At 47.4% G+C, this 15,084-nt stretch overlaps 1 protein-coding gene across 2 annotated transcripts in view; it reads left to right on the forward strand.

Moving 5' to 3' along the window:
- GNAO1 (G protein subunit alpha o1) overlaps window positions 1–15,084 on the forward strand; it is a 141,318-nt gene that overhangs the window by 107,407 nt on the left and 18,827 nt on the right. For both annotated transcript variants that reach the window (XM_058034318.1, XM_058034319.1), the window contains exons 5-6: window positions 7,932–8,060; window positions 8,791–8,920. In XM_058034318.1, the coding sequence (XP_057890301.1) occupies window positions 7,932–8,060; window positions 8,791–8,920 (259 nt within the window). The remainder of the gene's footprint in view (window positions 1–7,931; window positions 8,061–8,790; window positions 8,921–15,084) is intronic.

Below are 15,084 nucleotides of genomic sequence, written 5' to 3' on the forward strand. Positions count from 1 at the left end.
GATGCTTAAATAACATTTGAAAGCAGAAATCCCCATAGCTTGCTAATAGATCAGGAAAATGGACAGATGAGAAGATCCAGAGATATGATTCCCACTCCATCACCAGCAGTGCATCTTCCTCAGCAGGGTGAGTGGATAAATGGGGCCCCTGATTGAAGTCAGCTCCCGACAGACCTACCCCACTCCTCCTAATTGCACCATCATCCAGCCATGGGCATCCTCCAGCTAGCTGATATGAGAACACAGATCTCATTAAGTGATGCTTTCCTTTGCAGCATTAGATCTAAATCCCTCACTGGTGCTGTCCCTGCTGCAGACAGACAGCAAGCACTACAAAACACTGCAGCTATATCTAATTATTTTCTTCCAGCTTAGAAATGGAGATATTAATGCTGCTTCACCAACAAGTGTGTAAATAGATGTCCCAGGCCTTTGTGCACACCCCAGTGAATATCTCTGGCCAGCGGCTGATCAAAAGGTTAAACTCTGTGGGACTGGTTTCATCTGTGGTCCCAGCTGTCTGCTTTCCAGGGCTGGAGTAATTCTGAGTAATTAGCTCATTTGGCCTTGGGGCCAAATTGAATATCTGCTGTGCAATGCAAGGAGCATTGGGGCAAGCAATCCTTCATGCCTGTGCTGGTGTGCTCACTGGGGGCTGTGCATGCAGCAAACTGGGTTAGTTGATGTCTCTCCCCTGTTTGGGCTCAGCAGATGCTTGTGAATGCACCAGGGGCCCTGCTGCAGCACGGGGCCTGCATTCTCTGAGCAAGACTCCTTCCCAGAACAAGCCCTTCGTTATCCCAAACTCTCTAGGGCTTATTTTTAGCCCCTCCTTTTCTTTCCTTTCTTCTTTTTACAGTATAGAAAACCATCAGCTCCACTGTCAGCCAGCTTATAACAGCAGTCCTGGAGCAAAGAAAAAAAGCTTCAAACCCACTGACTCTGTTGCATAAAGGTTTAGGCACAGATCCTGCTCACTTCCAGGGTTCCAAGTCCCACCATTCCTCATCCCTTTTCCAGCTCAGCTACTGTCCTTCAGAGCTGGGTGTCAGAAGGAAGCAGAGCCTTACATAAAGCAGGAGCAAGGCTGGAGCTCTGAGCCTTCCTCTGCTTCAGCCCAAGTTCGATCAGTGCCTGCTGTGCAGAGGACACCCCTGTGCAGGGCCAGCAGGAGAGAGGAGCCTGCACAGCCTGGGCCGTGCGTCACCCTGGGCTCACACAGAGCCAGCCCCTGTCAAAATCCTCTGCTTATAAAACAAAGGTGCCTTGTGGCCAGCAGCTCTGTACTAAACAACAATTTAATCACAGACTTTATACAAAACAGTGGCACTGCCCAGATGAGGACACTGCTAAAAGGCGTCACAGCACTGCTGGTGGGCTGTGTCACCATATCTGCCCTGTGCAGCAGCCCCAGGGCCTGGTGTGACACTGCCTGCTTCTCCACATAGCATCAGATTGAGGCACTGTAAAATAGATGGTCACTTGTAGAACAAGGCAGCTATGGCTCCCTCCTTCCTCCATCTCAGAAAGGATTTGGGACATGAGGAAAACCCCTTTCTATGTAACAAAAGGCTCCAAAGTGCCTCTGTGAAGCAACGTCTTGGTAGCAAAGATGCTGCACAGTGGATGTTGTGGAGGTCTCAGAGATGTCTACAGAGAAACAAGTGGGAGATAGAGAGGAGAGAGAGGACAGCTGTTCCCATTCAAAAATTAACAAAGTTAAACTCTGACACGGCAGTTTAAAAACCGGAAAAAGGCAGTTTGTTCACAGACAGGGTAGCTGAGCTTGGAAATTCCTTGCTGCAGATGTGGTTGTTAGATGCTTAAATTGCTGCAAAAAGTGCCTTGACAAATTTCTGGAAGAAAAATCATTGAGGGGTAATAGATATAAAGATATCACACTTCTCTTTGAAACTCTTATCCATATGAACTGCTGGAGGCTGGAAAAGCTGAATACTGCATGCTTGCCCTGTATTTGTACTTTTCTCTTAACATCTGCTCTTGGACACTAGCTAAGCTAGGTGAGTCATTGATCTGACCCAGACATGTTGTTTTTCTCTTTTGTAAGGGCTCTGATATATAAAAAAATACCTTTTTCATCCCCTCTTGCATCCCATCCAATTTTCAAGCTTCAATGAAGAAAGATAAGCCCACATTTCCTTTCCCAGGACCCCAAAATCCTTCCTGGGTAAATTTCTCGTGCTTGCTGTTCCTCCAAGACCCACCTCACCCCCAGCCAGAGCTCTGTGATGACAAACTCAAACCATAACACGCTGGCCTTTGATTCCATCAGTAAGGAGCAGAGACGTGGCCAGAGCTGACCAGCTGTGAGCAAAGCCAGCCAGCACTTGCACCTGGAGCCCCCTCATGTCCTCAAGTACCTTTGTTACACAGCTGCTATTTAGTGACTCTTCTCATCCACATGTGATGCTAAAAATTATTCTGGATCCAGTCATGCCTTGGAAAACTGCAAGTCTAAGTAGGACAGCTAAACGCCAACCTGCTTTTATTCACTCCTCCTGCCTATCATTAGTATTAATATCAACTTGTCAAGTTGATCTTGATGTACAAGCCCTGTGCAGCCTTGCTTCAGTGCAGGGCCAAAACCATAAAAATGCATCACAACGCAGCATCTTTTTTGTCAAGATGTGGCACCTTCCTTTAACAGCAGGGACCATCCTCTTCACTCCCCAGAGAACAGTAATGAAAACTCAGGGCACCCAGCAAGGTTCTTTCAGGAAAGTAACCCCAGTAGTCCCTGAGCCTGGTGACCATCCTTCAGCTGTTAGCAGCCTGCAACAAGCAGGCCCCAGAAGTGACATCTCAACGGTTGGATTAAGTTAGGGGAAGGAAGTTTGGGAGTTTTCATGCTGGTGCCTCATCTGGTTGGATGTGAGATGAGATTTATCATGAGGAGCAGCAGCAAGATAGCAGGGCTTGCCATGTGATTCATGTGATTGCCATGGAGGCAGGACTGGCTGATGGAGCAGCACAGCCAGAAACACTAAACACATTACCCAAAGTCAAGGAGCAAATTCCCAAGACCTTCCTTTTCTAGGCTGGACTGAGAAAACACCAGACAATGTTCTTGCTCTCAGATGAGTTACTCATCCCCTAAGGTCTTTTCCCTGCCTGCCATAACCCACATGGAAATGCCTCAGGAGCAGTGTGTGCCACCCTCTGGCTTTTGCTAGGGGGAGAGGAGGGCTCTGCAGTCTCTGCCCTCAGACAGGATTGATTCCTGAAGGGACACGATGCCACTGCTTGGCAACATTTCAAGCTTTTCATAACTGATAATTATTTAAGACACCCGTGACATCACCTCTATGTGTGCTGGATTGGTGCTGGATTCTGAGAGTGGGCTGTGCTTGCTTTTCCCCTTTCCCTCAAATATAACAGCAGATCTGACTGGACATAGTGTCTGCAGCAAAAACACTGTGGTTCCATCACCTCTGGGTGCTTGCCCAGCACCAGCTGCCCTGGGCAGCCAAACCAGACTGTATCACACCTTCAGGCAGCAGTGCCCACATGGTTTTGCTCTCTGGTAGGAGGTAACTACAAGAGTTTACTCTCTGTTGTAGAGCCACTACTGACACTCCCTAAATCCAGTGCTCATCCTCTGTACCCTTACTCTACAGTCACTCAATATTAAATGGTTTTTATACTAAATATACTTTGAATTGTGTGTTCATCATTGAAAGAATGGAAGAAGATAAGGTGGAAGATAAGATCAGATGCAGGCAGCCTTCCATCCATGAGCAAAGGAGTGTTCAGATAGAGCCTTCTTTACATAATCATTTAGATTTAGATGACATGGAGCCTGCTCATGACAACCTTGATTAAAAACTCAGCATTTGCCAGGACACAGTGTTGGAGCTGCCCCTTGAGTGCCTCAGTACACAGAGTCCAAAATAGCCCAGCAGTGACTCAGCTGCATGTGTTGACAAATGGGGATCTGCTTCCTCATCAAATACAACACAAGCCAACAAACCAAGGCTGGGGTATCCCACACACACATGGCCTTTCCTTCACAGAGGAGACATGGCCACAACTCAGGACAGCCAGGATGGAGGAGCCACTGGGAAGATGCTGCTGTCTCCAGGCTTGCTCCTGGAGTTGGAGCTCCATCTCCCACTCCCTGCAGAGCTGCCCCAGAGCAGGACCCAGCTGTGGCTGCTGCTGCACCGCAGCTCGTTGAACACTGAGGATGTGAGCGTGGCATCAGCACGGTGTGAGCACCTTGGGTGTGCACAGGGACAGCTGGATGATGCACAAAGACTGCCAAGGTGTCACCCTCACGGCAAGAAAAACCCAACAGAGCTTTCACCATCTTACTGCCGTTAAGCTCAGTAGGTGTGAATGTCCGTCTGTGTAAGCTTTGCCGCAGGTATCCAACCCTGACCACAGCCTGCAACCTCAGCTGCACTTCTGCACCCAAGGAAGCAGCCAGTGGAGCTTTGGTATAGGCAGCACAGTCCTGGGAGAAGGTTCCTGTGGTAGCCAAGAGCCTGAGGAGGGGTCCCTGTGCACACACTGCACATAGGCTGCTGCTGCTGAGCCATTCCCAAGGGACACCTGGACAGAAGTTCCTTTTCTTCATGCAGTGTCTCTGGCACCCACAGTGCCGCTACCAGGTGCTTTTGGAAACAGCAAATGAAGGGCCAATACTACTGTGTATAGCTATTTGCTGTCAACTGGCCTGTATAGAACTCCTGCCTTTCCTAGCCTCTGTTCAATGATCTCCTCTCCCTGTATTTGTGATTGCCATTTCCTCTGCATTTTGCTTATAGCAACATAAAATAGTTGGGCTTCACCTCCCTGAGCATGGTATAGAGAGTGACTCAGAAACCTGCAATCTGCTTCAAAACAAAGCATTTAAAATAAAAGATATAAGCAGTAATGGAGCTACTTGGCTCAGGAGCAGAAATGCTAGAGGGTTACTCATGTACTCACAGACCTTCTAACCTTCCTTCAGCTTTTTTTAACCCTTGCAAACCTGGGGCAAGGCAGGCTGCAAGTAAGAGCTGATGTGTCATTTCAGATATGCTTCCACTCCAGTGTGCAAACCCTGGAGCTGGGCAATGGAAGAGCTCTGGTGCCAGCACCACTGACGTGGAAGGGGGAGCTGAGCTCTCACTCCATGGCCTCCAAAGTGCTCTTATTTCTGCTGGTTAAACAGATGCCAGCTTCTGAGGGGATTATGTGTCATGGAGCCTGTTGGCTGTGACAACTAATTATCTCTCACAACAGTTTGGCCTTGAGATTTTCAGCTCAAAGGGCGTAGCAGCAGTGCTGCCATCCTGCACCATGTGTACCAATTTGTCCCCACTTGGGTTTCCCTGTCACAAAGAAGTGGCACCCCCAAAGTACCCCATCCTCCCCCTGCTCAGGCTCACACCAGCTGGGCCTTCCAAGCAGCACAGGCAGGGAGCACCAGCACTCCAGTGAAACCTCAGAGATGCTTCCAGCAGGAACCCAGGAGAACAAGCAGCACTAAAATCAGCTCAGCATCCAAGCAGCAGCCTGGCTGATCCTCCCATTCCCACAGCTGGGTGTTAGTGTGGCAGCCATGCCATGGCACACTCCTCCAGCTGAGCTTCACAGGCTGCACACACCAACAGGGTCCAGCTCAGCTGCAGCCAAAGTGCAGGGGGGAAAATATCTGCCATAGCCTGAGTCTCTTCCTAGGGTAGAGCAGCCAAAGATTTAAAGAGGTTTGGAATGCAGCCTCAAGAGGAAAAGAAAATTCCCCCTCTTACACCTCAGCTTTTTTAATATCGCCTTGAAGTTCCTGAGGAGAGGCTGAGTCTCTGAATACCAGCACTGCAGAGCTGCCTCAGTCTGCAGGCCCTGTGAAGAGATGCAGCTGTCTCTTAAATAACAACAGTTGACACCAGTTGTGAATAGATGAGTGATCGTGGCTTCAGCCGTCACAGCCTGGGATCTGATTTCAAATGAAGCCCCATTCATCCATCCAATGCCCATCACAGGGTTATTAAAGGAGCATCTGTCACAAAACCACAATGCCTTTAAATGCTTGAAAAGGGCACAACAAAAATAAGCCTGCTTAGCTTATATACTTTCCTCTGGGTGACGTGATTCTTGGAATTGTTTAGGAAAAATAAATTATAAATATGATGGGTCGGGAAATTATATGAGCAGGGTGAGCTTTGTGTTTGACCTTAGTGTAGAGTTTGGCTGTTTGTTGTTCCAGGCCTGTGGGGTAGGCATGAGAGACAGTGACAGGAGTTTGTTGGGTAGCAAAGAGCACAGCCCCAGCTCTCAGGTGTCCTGCTCCAGAGCCCTGGCTCAGTGCACTCCCTCCAGGGCACAAATGGAAAGCCATTCCTGGTTTGGATGCAGCAGGGATATCATCTCCAGCAGCAGGTCAGGGCCAAGTTCAGGCCAAATGGGATGTGCTATGGCAAGGCAAATGAGAGGGGTTGCTTTGGTTACTCATCAGGACTAAATCCATGTTCTGTGTTTTAAAAAAAATTGCATTTAGCTAAACTGAAAGTCAAGCATAGACATCATGGCTGTCTTGAGTGAATGGTTCCAGCTCATACCATCTCACACTCACCAGCAAACTCTTACCTGAGACAACAAAGTCTTTTCCTTCTCTGCAACTGTGCAGCTCCTCTTAGTACTTTTTATTTTCTGCCTGTTGCACTGGGCAAAGCTGCCATCTTCTGGCACCTGAATAGGTGCCCTCCTGTCCTGCCAGAGCAGGTCACCTCCTGCCCCACTGCCCCTCTGGGTGACATCCAGGCACAGGGATCAAAGGGAAAGATCACTGTTCATGCACAGACATGCTCTATTATATTCACAATATATTGAAAGCATCTCAGAGCATTAGATTGATGCTCCTGGGGCCAGAGGTGGACATTTATGCCCTGTAATGCACATCAAACCCCTTTTAAGAGAAACTGGAGTGTCTGCATGCAGGCTTAATGGTGGTGAGAAAGACTGTGCTGTGTGATGCTGGTCTATGTTTGTAATTCATATTAAATGGTAATCCAAATTCTTCTTTTCTTTATAAATTGTTTTTAAAATTGTCTTGAATGTGGATGGAAAACTGGATTGTGGTCATATGTGCAAAGATGTTGGGTTCCTCTACACAAACCTTTCATGCCAAAAGACAGGACTTCCTACCCCAAGTTTCAGCCTAGGGAGGCATTGCCATCTATGAACAATCTATGTTCATAGATTTTAAGCCTAAAGCAGAATAAAGTTACATATTTTAAACTGTCCAAGCATTTTAGAAAGCTAAATCTCCTCTCTGTTCCCCCAAATCCCCAGTTTGTACTCCCAGATTATCACCATTTAAGTGGAGTCCTGGATTCTTTCCCAGAGCTGCATCTCATGCAGCCCCAGCCCTGTGCTGGGTTCTGAACTGAAGCAGTGACTCACCTGAGCAGATTCATCTCCCTTCATCTGAGCTGACTGAAAGCCAGGCCTGGCATGGCCCTGCTCCCTCCCAGCACAGAGAGGCATGGCCAAAGGGGACTGGACCTGTGTGTTCTGGGAGCAAGACCTGCATGCTGCAGCCTCTTATCTGAATAACCCTGGCAAAAAAAGGTTTTGTGTACAGAACCCAGCACAATGGACTTATTGGGACCCTTGTTCCTCAGGGAATAAAAATAGCAACTTAATATTAAAACTGTGTATTTTCACAGATTGCAGGCGGGACCCACAACACACCATGCTTAATTTCCTGCCTTCAGTTCCCTATCAGATTTTATGCTTAGCTTACTGAGGTTTGTTTTTCCCCAGAATAGGATATTTTTTTGCTTTAGCTACAATACATTGAGCCATGAAAAATGAGATTGAAAAAGATTAATAGGAAGCTGAAGGATCCATCTGAGATTGACAAAGATTAATGTGTGTCTTATTCTTAGCTGTTTTCTTTTTCTTTTCCCTTCTTCTCTTAGCTACCTAGACAGCTTAGATCGAATTGGAGCTGCAGACTACCAGCCTACGGAGCAGGATATCCTCCGAACCAGGGTCAAAACAACTGGCATCGTAGAAACCCATTTCACATTCAAAAACCTCCACTTCAGGTTAGTCCAAAATTGTACAGTAAATTTTCAGAACAACTATTTATCACAGGGTTTCCCTATAGTTCCTAAAGAAGAAGTTGTTAAATTGTTGGTTAATGCATGGACAGCTCCCACAATGCAGAAGACACAGCATTTTGGAGGGTCAACAATATGAAAAGTTTGGCAATCCTGTCTTGAAAGTCACTGCCTGTATGATAGAAGCTCATGGCAGCTTCTTCTAACCCAAACAACACCTCTTTGTTGGAATAAATAATACAAGACTGACCCCCAAATCTGATCAAACCTCATAAATGTAAGAATATTTGGCCAGATCTTTTCTCTTAAGTGGGTCAGTCACATGTAGTTAACACAATACATTGACCCTCATGATGCCATCCAGTAGAGAGAAGAGGGCACAACAACAGAAAGCCACACACAAACAGTACTTAGAGCATATAAAAGTCAACAGTGTGTGGTCTCCACCTCTACTGCCCCTTTTGGACACAGCATGCTGCTAAGGCTCTCCCACAGGTCCCCAGACAGTGTGGACAGATACAGACAGGTCCCTGTCTGTAACTGCTCCTCCTGGCTCTCCTCGGCTGCAGGCTCTGGAGGAGAAGACCGAGCTAGCAGTGACAGAGCCACTGCTCTGTGTTTGGAGCCCCCCAGGACCCAGGTGGTCAGAGAATGCCCACAATGTTCCCTGGCAGTAGGCAGGAGTGGGTGGTGATGGTGCTCCCCTGTGCTGCAGGCTCTTCGATGTCGGGGGCCAGCGGTCAGAGCGCAAGAAGTGGATCCACTGCTTTGAGGACGTCACAGCGATCATCTTCTGCGTGGCGCTCAGTGGCTACGACCAGGTGCTCCATGAAGACGAAACCACGGTGAGTCTGAGTGGGTCCTGGAGGCCCCAGCAGCTCTGTGTGGGACACTGCACAGCCATCAGCTCCTCAGAGATCACCGAATGCTCCCTGGGGTGCTGCACTAATGTGCTTTTGTCCCCTTGGCTCTGAAATCCTGGGGAGAGCTCTCCTTCGCATTCCTTGGTACCGAGTCTGCATACCCAGGTAATGCTTCCTTACACTGGTAAAGGCAAAGGGTTTGCTTCTCCTGTCTAGCCAGCCTGTGTTCTCAAAATGCATTACAGGCACCCATAACTAGCAAGAGGATAGAGCTGGGTGTATCCCTGTTTATACAGGGAAGCAGGCAGGCTGTGGTGCAGAGGTGCAGGACAGCAGTGCACGCCTGGGGCTCAGCCCAGCAATGTAACCTATTTCCACAGGCTACAGAAATTCGTTTTCCTTAGTGAGAATGGAACTGTTTAAGTCCTCAGGTAATTTGCTCTAGGAGAGATTTTATGACTTCCCACTGTGACATTAGGCTCAAAATACCATCTGGAAATAAAGCTGGTAAGAACCTGTGTGCTCCCAGGTATTAGAGTGCAATTAATACAAGTGAATTGAATATACAAAAAAGGATGCAGTAAGACTCATTGCTGTATTCTGACCATTCATTCAGTATGATGGGGATGCGTGATGTTTTTGGGACTAATGACAACTGCTGTGGGCACCCAGTCACATTTCTCTAATGAAAAGGAATTGGAGGACATACTCAGACTCAGTAATGATTTCATCGGTGCCCAATCTGCAGCAGCAGCATGGAGTGCTTGCTCCTGCCAGCTCTGTCTTTCTGAGGCTTTTTATTCTCCTGCTAGAAAAGATGTCAGGCTTGCAGAAAGCTGTGGATGAGGATGGAATCGAGGGAAATATTGCTGTTAAGGGACATTTGTCTTGTCCCAAAAAGACTAGGGGGACTGTGGTTTGTAGCTTCTGAGCCAGGTTTATGAGCTCTAGCAAACTCTTTGATGAAATCATCCGGTTGTTTGAATCATATTGATGCCAGAATTCTGGATGATATTAACATTACCATTCACAGAACTGGTAACAGCATGAAGCTGTGTCAAGAAGTTTAGACTGGAAATTCGGAAAAGGTTCCTCACCCAGAGTGTGGTCAGGCACTGGAACAGGCTCACCAGTGAAGTGGTCACAGCACCAAGCCTGAGGAGTTCAAGAAGCATTTTGAGAATGCTCTCAGGCACATGGTGTGGCTCTTGGGGTTGTTCTGTGCAGAACCAGGAGTTGGATTGGATGGTCCTTGTGATTCTATGATCATGACTGTGTCTCCCTCCAGACTAAGACACACTCTACATCCTGTCATGTCCACTTATTTATAATCCCCAGTTGTCTCCTCCCTCTGACCCTGGCCCTGATATGTTGAAGGATGCTCAGCCCTCTAGGATTTACTGGGAAGGAACCAAAATCTCCTGACATTATTTGAAAAATCCAGCCATTAGCTTAACACTATAGAGCTCTGCAGCTGGGCAGCAAAATCAGCCAGGAGACCCAGAAGAACACAGAGGGAGAGGGAAGGTCCAGGAGCAGGGAGCAAAGCTGTGATCTGAGTAGAGAACAAGGTGCTTGGGGTAAGGATAGCTTGGATTGTGACACCCAAATTATGAAGCCAAAGGCAGCTTTTAATACAGGTCACCTTTGGGTGCCCTGCCCATCTACACACGTCAGAGGCTGTGATTCAAAGCCATGGAGCACAAAATGGAATGGCCTGAATGCCAATGCCATTTTTTAAATGTCAGCCTTTACTCTGCTCCTCTGAACTGGAGGTTAGAGCATCTCTCCTGGGGAGAGCCCTGCCAGTGATTGTCCCTCACCCAGCCCCACCCCAGAGCCAGCTCAGCCTGCCCCCTGAAGTGCCATGCTGCAGAAACGGGGAATTATGCATCTCCAAGGTTCCCTTTGCAGCAAGAGAGCAGCCTGGTGCAGCTCTGGCACAGCACTGACATTTGCTTGCTATTTCAGTCCCTGTTCACAACACATTTTGGGGGATGCTGAGCAACAGGAGGGCAGAGGCAGCTGCTGCTCATTTACACATTCGGCGTAAGCGGCGAAAGCATTCGGCATCGCCAGGACGCCCCTGCCTAACCCAGATAAACAGCCCTGAGCAAGGCCAGTGCACAGGAAACAACACTGGGCTTGGATCTTGCCTGCCCTATTGTATCCCCATCACAAATGGGAGGTGGAAAACGTGGCACCCACAGACCCTGGCCCCTCCCAGGTGATTTGAAGGAGAAGCAAACACTTCCCCAAGCGTTTGCCCCCTCCTTGGCAATGTGGTGCCTCCCCAGAAGCCCAGCAGTGGAGCAGCATCTCCTCCTCAGTCAGCTGATTTGCTGCCTGCATCCGTCACATCTGCTGGCTTGCATGACGTCAATCAGCTTCTATTGCTTCTCACTTGGAAAACACAAAGAGGAGGCAGCTGAGAAAGTGAGCTGGATGCTGCTCCTCCAGCTTCATTTTTTAGAGACACTTACTACACTGGCAGCTGTGTTGAGCCACTGAAGGTTTGGGGGCTGTACAGATGTCTCCATGAGTATGAAAGGACTTGGAGAGAGCTTTCATTGCTGGCATGGAGCCATGAGAGGGAAAGAACCTGACTGCCTATCAGGGTCCAAAAAACCCCTTCCAAATCTGGGTGCACGTAGAGAATGACTTTTCCTCCTGCACTCAGCACCCTGTTGTCAACGAGCACAAGATTTCACAGGGGCTTTTTGCACTTCTGTAAGTCAAACCACACTTCAGGTGGAGAAAACTGCATTTCAGATGCAGTCAGCATCATGTGGACCAGGAACAGGCTGATCTTGGTAGGCTCCAGGTGGGACAAGTGTAGGGTCAGCTTGTGTCACTGAAAAAAGCTCACAAACAGGTTTATTGTGAATCCTTTCCAAAAAGCTGGCTGGGTGAAGCACTCTCTGACCTGTCCCTGCCCTTAAAATTCAAAAACAGCTCTGTGCTTGTAAAGTTGTTTTGTGGGTTATTGTGCTCTTTGTTTTAAAAGACTGAGCACCCATCCTCCAGCAGCAGCTAAAACAAGATCGTTGTGTTTGAAGCTATCCCTGCTTCTTAAGGGCAGGCAGGCTTTTATAAGGGATGTATTTTCTCTCTAATTCTCTGTCACAAAGAGCCACACAGCAGGAGTCCAGGAAAGCAAGTACTCCCCTATGTCCAGATCAGAAAGACATAAAGAAAACAAAGAAAACTTTCTGCATCTGTGATTTTTAGGCCCTTACACCCGTAAAGATCACACTTTTCACAGAAACTCCCAGTACTGCTGAATCCAACTTCTCCCTTTGCTTCCAACACCTTATGCTGCTGTTGGCAAATCCAAACTGTGTCCCTGAGTGCCCAGCTCCCAGGGGAGAGGAACAAGGCATGAGAGAGATTCAAGCAATGCCTTCAGCAGCCCCATTGCTGCCAGCCACAGCCCAAGCCAGAGCTCACGTGGCAGAGTGGTACCCTCTGCCCAGGCCATCCAACACACAAGGCACTGCCCTCAAGGAATTACACCTGCCTGTGCCTTTACCAAGTCCTTCACAAGGACCTGCCAGGCTCTCTGTCATATTTGAACTCAGGGGGAACATCCTGCTTTAACTGGCAGAACACCTCCCTGGATTATGTCTTTGCATAACAAGGCTGTTTCATCTCATTTGTGACTGATCTTTTTGTTTCATAAGCTGAAGTTACAGAAGGAAAAGCCTCAGCTCTGTAATCTGGGAAGAGAGAGGGACAGTCTTATCACTCAGTAAAACTAGAGAACATGATTCACAAAGGTAGATTTCCATTGTTCTTTCTAAATAGAATTCCTATTGGAATTTTTTTAAAACAGCAATGGAATGGGACCTGCCATGGGAACTGAGACTACCCTCTGGTTTTTTACCTTGCAAATTCAAAGGAGTCATGGCAAGAGAGGGAGATGTTGATGCTGCACATTGCTGCCTCTGAAGCTAAGATATTTAGGTCAACCATATCTAGGCAAGACATGCAAGCATTGTTTGTGTCCCTGTTGCTGAGGATGGGATGGGTGAGAGGCTCTGTGCTGGTAACCCTTGGTGCATTAGTGTTGGCCTCTTGGTTTGTATCACACTGCATGACCTGGTTACTGTGCTCTCTCTGCTGTCACTGGACAAGGAAAATGGAATTGCAGTGCTCAGAAATTGCCTTAGGAGTGACAAAGCGAGCCAAAGTGGCTTGGACATCTTAGGAAATATAAGCAGGAGGGAGAATATGGAGTTGCTGTGCTTAGGATAACCATCAGTGTCCTTACAGTTCATGTGACAGCCAGCACTTAATCACCAAGGAAAACAGAAAATACTGAATCAACTGGGTGTTGCAGAAAACACCAGGTCTCCTCCCATGCTCTGGTAAAAAAATATATGGTTTTTGTAAGAATGTTTCTGCCTGGACAGAGTCTTGACTGCAGCATCCTTTCTCCCTCATGCTGAGTGAAAAGCTGTTTGCTCTTCACATCAGTGATGGCTGTGCCATGACATCTGATCTCAGCTATGAGCAATTCTGTCTCTTGTCCTGTGCAGGAGAAGTTAACTGGACTTTGAATATGCATGGGTGAGTGGTTACTGCTGTGTAACATGGCTGTTGGAGCTACTTTTCTTGTTGGGGTATGAAATATTTGCCAGTGTAAGGATTTGAAATACTAATTTTGAAATGGGAAGTGATATTAAGAAATGTCTGAAGAGCTCTTCCCTTAATAAGAGACCCAACATAAAGTGAAAAAAAGCAGCATGATGGGTCCAAAAGCAGGTGAAATAATTTGTGTCACTGCATCTAAAAGTATGAGGAGTGTAATCTTTAGTGCCTCCTAGCAGAATAGGCACATCTGGTCCATCACAGCAGAAAGGGGCCCCAGCCAAGTTCTAAGGGACTAAACTGATCTTCCACTGTGGATTTACTGGGAGGAGGGGGATTATATGGGGGATTTAACTTCTTATTCCTCCTTTAGCTGCAGTCTGTCCTTTTACATATGGTACCCAGACACTGCTTCCTCATCCTTGCCTCTGCACCTGGGTCTGCCTGAGCTGTTGCAGGGCTCCTACAAACATCTATTGAACTAGTAACAGTTGGGGAGGGAAAGAAAAGGGAGATAGTGAGGATTCCTGATGCTAGCCAGCACCAGGGCAGCTTGTGTCCATGCATGGGCTCCCAGAAGCCCTTCTGAGATGCAACAACATTTCCCATATGGCATCCAGGTATGGCAACAGAAGCATCCGTGCCTGCTCACCAGAATATTGCTCTGCACCTTTGCCACACACAGAAAGCAATTTATGGCTATTGAATAATGTCATCTTCTGGCTTTGGAATAATGTATCTTCTCTTTAGTATGGGGAAGGAAAAGGTGGATTTTAAGACCAAAACATTTCCCACGTAAATAATGATGAGTGGCAGAGTAGTTCATTATGTTTACTTGTCTGATTGACAAAGCTGGAGAGAAAATCAACATGTAGAGATCAGAAAGCCAGGTCAGACAGCCTTAGGAAGCTTTGGACCTTGTTTCTGGAATCTGAAAGGAATAGAAGGCATTCAGTGTAACCCTCATGTTCTGTGGGATGTATTGGTTTGTGCTGTGTGTATATGATTCTGTGATTCTATATTCTGGTTACCACTGAACACTAATAGTCACTGTTTGTTGGAAAAACAGACTCGTCTCCTAATGTGCACTAATGCAAATTTATCAAACTGGATCAGAGAAGTAGGAGGACTTCTTTAGGATCCTTACCTAGTTGTACATTTATAGAAAAGTTGGCTTCACCTAACCATGAAGCCAGCTCAGAAGTCCCCAGCTTCTGTTTCTTAGACAAACTCATTGTCACCCATGGTGCTCCCCATGCCATGGAGAGCAGTTTCACCCTTCTGCTCTCCCCCAGGGCTGTGCAGTGTGGTGGCCATGGCACGAGGCTGCCCAGGTGTTTTGATGGCTGCTGTGCATGAGCTGTGGGTTTGGCCCACGAGAAGCATTCCCATGTTTCTCCACACTTTAAATCAGCAAGAATTATAAAAATGTCATTTAAAAAGTTCTGTGAGGGACTCTGCTTTAAAAAATGGTTAATTGTATTCACTTTCTGTTCCCCTGACCACATTCCACTTCATCCTCTCCTCCCAAAGGCTTTGAGTATCCAAGGATC

This window comes from Melospiza georgiana, chromosome 14, assembly GCF_028018845.1.
Source record: "Melospiza georgiana isolate bMelGeo1 chromosome 14, bMelGeo1.pri, whole genome shotgun sequence".
NCBI classification, from domain to species: domain Eukaryota; kingdom Metazoa; phylum Chordata; class Aves; order Passeriformes; family Passerellidae; genus Melospiza; species Melospiza georgiana.